General features: G+C 41.3%; 1 protein-coding gene across 2 annotated transcripts in view; it reads left to right on the top strand.

The window, feature by feature from the left end:
* The first annotated feature begins 429 nt into the window (after nt 1-429).
* Nucleotides 430-6,000, top strand: part of STXBP5L (syntaxin binding protein 5-like) — a 503,509-nt gene continuing 497,938 nt past the window's right edge. For both annotated transcript variants that reach the window (XM_011971605.1, XM_011971604.1), the window contains exons 1-2: nt 430-715; nt 1,953-2,149. In XM_011971605.1, coding sequence (XP_011826995.1) covers nt 1,961-2,149 — 189 coding nt within the window. In that variant the 5' untranslated portion in view covers nt 430-715; nt 1,953-1,960. The remainder of the gene's footprint in view (nt 716-1,952; nt 2,150-6,000) is intronic.

Here is a 6,000-nt window from a genome sequence, read left to right as displayed (position 1 = left end):
TTGAGTGCAGGTGGCAGGAGAGTTACAGGAGTCAGATAGATGCTCCTGAAGAGCGGGAAGAGGCTCGTAGAAATGAAAAGGTGCAAAACACTCGCCCAGTTCACCATACTGTCCAGGGCCATACCTAAGGTAAGCAACCTTCCCCGCAGCCTCAGACTCCAGGCGCCCAAATTCGCACGCTTGCAGGCATTCTATTGATTCACACTTGCGTCCTTCAACAGGTAGCGCCAATTACATCCCCCAGAGCACGACCCCCAGCATACTGGCCAATACCGCTGTCAATCAAATACCTCACCTACTTCTGTAAATTCTCCCCTCCCGCTGTCATTGGCTTTACCTTCGGCCTATCCACAGTTATCTTCCGCCCTGGAGACCGCGGAACTTACCCTATCGAATCTAGGATTGGCGCCGAAGCTACTCCCGCCCTTCGACGTACCGGGCACTCCGCCCCCTTCACCGCCCAGCTTTGCCAGGGAAGAAGCAGGGCGGGGCTAGCTAGAGGCCGGCCCGGGGGCGGGGTCTGCCTCCCACGGCGGGAGGGCGGAGCCTGCTCTGGAGCCTGACTGCTCGGTTAGGACCTCGGAGAGCGCCAGGCGCCGCGACCACAGGGACCAGAGAAGCGGCTGGAGCCGGGCCGGACCCACGCCTTCGAGCCCTCCTCCCTCGGCCCCCTCAGCTTCCCGGGCTGGCAGGCGGCGAGTGGCGTCTGAGGAAGGTGCCTAAGTCCTGGGTCAGATAGTCATCCCTCTGGGACGCCGCCGCCGCTGCCGCCGTCCAGCTGTGGCTCCCTCGCACCTGTGTGTGTCTGTGTGTGTGTGTATGTGTGTGTTTGAGAGAGAGAGAGACAGAGAGACAGCGAGCGCACCAGCGCGCGAATGCCCGTGTTGAGGGTGTTTGTATGTGTTCTGGCTGGGCGCGCGAATGCCTTGGTGTGAGGTGTTTGTGTGTTCGCGCGCCCGCGGGCGAGAGCCCTGCGCCTCAGCGCTTGGCCTGAGGGAGGGACAGCGGGAGCGGCGGCTCTGCGCGCCCAGAAGACTGACGCGGGACTCGGGCCGCAGCCGTCGCCGCCACCGCTTCACGTCCCCCGAGGGCGGCCGCCGTGCAGCGGAGAGAGCGGACGGCGGGAGGGCGAACAGGCGCAAGAGCGCGGCGGCGGCGGCTGCGGGCTGAGGTGGAGGGAGGGGAGCAGGAGATGGGGAGAGGGTGGAAAGAGGACGCGGGGAGGGAGATGATGGGGAGGTGAGGGGGAGGCGGAGGGACAAGTGGAAGCAGACGGTGTCGCCGTTCTCCCCTCCCCCCCGGCAGCTGTTGCTGTGGGTCACTCGCAGATGTTTTGGGGTCCGGGCTGCTAGGGGATGGGGACTAGAAAAAGTATCCCTCCCCCCTGCTGCCTTTCATAGTGACAAAAAAGGAAGCGTTGAAGCTGATGGGGGAAGAGCCCGGAAGGTGGTGGCAGAGTAAATACCGGCTCCCCCAACATCGTTTTTCTGAAAATAAAATATTCTGAGCTGAACGTTTCGAAGAAGGAAAGCCCGCCCTTAAGAGAGAGACGGAGTCTTGTTCTGTTGAACTCTGGTTTGATTGTATAATAATGATGATATAATGCTAATGACGATGATGACACTGCCTTTTATTTTTACCCCAGTGCTGATAAAGCGTAGTTACAGCTGGGGATACAGTCCTTGAATATCTGATATATGAGGAGGGAATACTGTTGCTTTTGGAGTTGTGTTATATTTATCTTTTTTTTTTTTTTAAAGGATATGCTTTTTGGAATTAAAATTTGGCAAACGAAGCCTGACTCTTTTCCAGTCGGTTATAACCAATGCTCGTAAAATGGGAACTGACTTGACTAGTGAAAAGAGAAAGGTCTTGACTAGTGAAAAAACCAAGGTCTAATTGCATGTGTTAAGTCACCCCTTTCCCTTTTTTTCCTTTGAATTTCTCAACAGTGTTTAAAATGAAGAAGTTTAATTTCCGAAAAGTTTTGGATGGCTTAACTGCCTCCTCCCCTGGCAGTGGTAGCAGCAGTGGCAGTAACAGTGGTGGTGGGGCTGGAAGTGGTTCCGTACCTCCCGCGGGGACTGCAGGGGTTCTCAGAGAGGAAATTCAGGAAACCTTGACTTCAGAGTATTTCCAGATTTGCAAGGTAAGCTTTGAATTGGCTTAAAGCCTATTATTTCTTTATTATACTGTGTGAGGAAACAAGGAGGGAAAAACACACCAGGAACAGGAAACTGTTGAGATGTCAGCATCAGAGTCTGCTGCAGAAAGCTCTGTGGGTAAATCAGTTTGGCCGAATAGATATTTTAGGCGTCAACTTAAAAAGCGATGATAGTTTAAGGGGGAAATGAGCACACACAAAAAGTAGAATTTGCAAGATAATGTTAAGATCCAATAGTGGACAGAATTTTTAATATTTTTGTATTATATTAACTGAGGAAACAAATAGTCATTTTTTTGTGTGTTGTCAGAGAAAATAATTGTTATTTCACTGTTCAGTATGAAATGAATAAAGCTACTAGCATGTTGCTAGGATTAAATAGATAATAGAAAAATATGTCCATTTTAAAGGGGCCAGTGACACTGCTTTAAAATTCTGAATAAAATCACCTCCACATTCTTAAACTCTTCATAAATACACAAACGGACAAATGCACAGGCTTATAAGAACTTGTTATAGTTGTAAGAACTCAAAAATAGCCGGTGTTCTAGTTTAGTGAAAAAAACATTTTATGTAATTATACTTCAATATTGAACTTCTAGTGAATATGCAAAAGAAAGAGTTTCTGTTAGGTAGAGAAGATGAGAATTTATAAAACAAGCATTAGGTTAATGCATAGAGATATCGTTATTGCTATATTTGTTATATTTTATGACATAAAGTGATTTATAATTTTATTGCCACTTTTTGAGTTGTCTTGGAATGTGCCTATTATATGCAACAAAAGCTACTAAGTTATTTATGTCATATAAATGAATATAATTTTGTAAATGTGTTTGGCTACATAAGAAGAAATAGAAAACTTGCAAAATTACAGAAATTAACAACTTTTAAAATACTTTCACAAAAGAAAAGTTTTTTGAAATTATTAAAATTATTTTTGTGGTAAACAAGTGATACATGTATAATGAGATATATTTCAATCACTGCCTCAGCCTATATTCCTGACAGGGTCATTATGAAAACATTAAATAGTTTTAGTATTTAATAATAAACTAATTAATAAACTAATAACTATAGTTATTAGTTTACATAAAAGCAAGTTTATTTAGAGTTAAGTTAGATAGACAGATTTAATTCTAAGCTACTTTGTGAAATTTGTGAACAGTAATGATTTTTTTCCTCAATAGGAAATAACAGATATTCTGTTAGATGAAGGAAGGTCTTAATAGTGGTTATGAGACAAATGTAAAAGAGTCCTGGAGTTCAAATTTGAACTGTTAGGCACGGGAATTATGCCCTGATTCTTTAATCTTCGAAGTGTTTGCAATTTTCACGATCAGATTCTGAAAATACTTTCCAAATTCTCTCAATTCATGTATATGACAGTGATACAGGAGAATTTTACCAGAGGTAAAATTGGTATAGGAAAGATAGACTTCTGAAACAGAATGGCATTGGGCTGTTGAGGTCATAAAGCTTGTAGAGAAGGTTTTAAATAAAAAACTTAAGGAAAATGGGTGAATGCAAGAGAGAATGGAATACATAGTTATCTTCCCATTTATTCAGGTAATAGATAGTCATAGGAAGTGGCAGAAGTTAAAAACATATGGCATAATAGGAAGAGCATTGGCCTAGGAATCAGAAAATTTGTGTTTTATTTAAAGTTCCGCTAGTTGATAGCCATATAATCTTGGGTAAGCCATTTATCTCCCTTGAACCTTCATTTCTGCATCTGTAGTATGGGAATAAGTATATCTGCTCTCCTTAACTAACAGAGGGTTATTGGGAGGATCAGACAGAACAAGGTGAAGGTAATGCATAAATGGAAAGGATGATAAAATATATATTAATATTATTGTTAAAGTTTCTAAAATCTCGTGTTCATAGTAGAATGAATATAACTAGTGGGTTACAATAATATTAGCTTATGATTTTCAAATAAATTGTAAGATAGATAGCTATATAAGTTGTCCACTAACAGTATTGAAGTCTTATTAAATGTGTAAAATACTGTGGCATCTTTGGATAGGAATATAGTTATTTTATTTTATTTTTTTTGAGGCAGAGTCTTGCTCTGTCGCCCAGGCTGGAGTACAGTGGCGCAATCTTGGCTCACTGCAAGCTCCGCCTCCCAAGTTCACACCATTCTTCTGCTTCAGCCTCCCGAGTAGCTGGGACTGCAGGCGCCCGCCACCACCCCCGCCTAATTTTTTGTATCTTTAGTAGAGACGGGGTTTCACCATGTTAGCCAGGATGGTCTCGATCTCCTGACCTCGTGATCCACCTGCCTCGGCCTCCCAAAGTGCTGGGATTACAGGCGTGAACCACCACGCCGGGCAGGAATATAGTTAATTTTAAAAAGTGGTTATATGGATGTATTATAGTTACCTGGTCTATAACAAAATACATAAAAATGGACTAAGGAAATCCCAAAATTAGAACCGCTACTGAAATGGGGACTTTATTTAGATTCATAGACTCACTGATTAAATGTGCAAAAAACATTCTCTTCTGAGTTCTAAGGAGTTGTCATTCTAGGTGCTTCTACCTTTTCAACATGGGCAAAACTGAAGTATAAATCTAGACTTGGCTGTTTGAAAGCCTCCTCTCTACTATATCTGATTAGTCATCACATCCCATCTATTCTATTTCCTTAGTGTTTCTGAAATTTATGATCTTTTCTACATCCCCAGTACTTGTTTACTCTATCATATTTTCTTGCTTGGTCTCCTGAAATCACTTTTTAACTGATCTCTTTACTTCTAGTTTTACCTTATTATACTTCATTTTGTTATAATAATGGCTATTTCTGAAATGCAATGTTAATTATGTAATTTCCTTGCTAAAAATTCTATATTGGTTTCCCTACAGCAATGATGCTCTTAAAATGAAAGTCTTATTTGAAACCACAGTAAATAACATCTATTCAAACAGATAAATGTGGCACCTTATGGGCACACATCTGTTTTAGAAATTATAAGAATAAATTATACAGCCAATTGAAAAAAATTGTTTTTTATATTTGCTTTTTATTGTGTAATATCACCCATAGGAAGATAGTAGGATGTTCGCTAGCCTTAAAAAAGTGAAAGTATAAAGCTGTACCCTTCATAATAAACAAAATATCTATAAGAAGTTCACAGCCATAGAAATGGCAGAAGAAACTTTGGTTCAAGGTCAGCTAAAAAAAAAAAAAAAAGTTAATGCATTGGGTTACTGCAATCTAAGTTCAGAATGTGTATGCATTTGAATGCTTGCATTGTCCAGGTATTTGTGAAATATATGAACTGCCTTTCCTGAACTTGAATTCTGTGAAATATAATTGGAAACTATTGCTCTATAAAATAAATTTCAAATTGCTTACCTTGATGGGTATAGAGTTTCCTTCAGAAGGGATTCCTGTTTACCTTTCCATTTTCATTTGCTTGATTCCCAAAGTGTACTGCATTCCCTAAAAAAACACCATATTTTCTCATATCTCAGTGCCTTCTCTCATTCTCTCATTTCTGACTAGAGTAACTTTTCTACATTCATATGACTGGATAATTCCCAGCCATCTTTTACCTCATAATTCAAACATCACCTCTATGAGACTAGCTCTGACCACTGCCACCTCAACTACCCACCAGGGTTCTCTTTTTTCTTTTTAAAAACCTCTTCTATGTTTTTACTGTAGCATCTGGCATATACCTATAGTGTGAATTTAACATCTTCTTGTGATTAAAAAAGTTTCTTAAAAATCTGTCACTGCCCTTATACTATGAACTCTTTGAGAAGCAAATAAGTGTTTTTTTTTTCTTGTTTCCTTCTTATTGCTAGGGTATACACTATCT

The sequence above is a fragment of the Mandrillus leucophaeus genome, unplaced genomic scaffold, assembly GCF_000951045.1.
Source record: "Mandrillus leucophaeus isolate KB7577 unplaced genomic scaffold, Mleu.le_1.0 Scaffold123, whole genome shotgun sequence".
Lineage (NCBI taxonomy): Eukaryota > Metazoa > Chordata > Mammalia > Primates > Cercopithecidae > Mandrillus > Mandrillus leucophaeus.
This window is presented reverse-complemented; position numbering and strand designations above follow the sequence as displayed.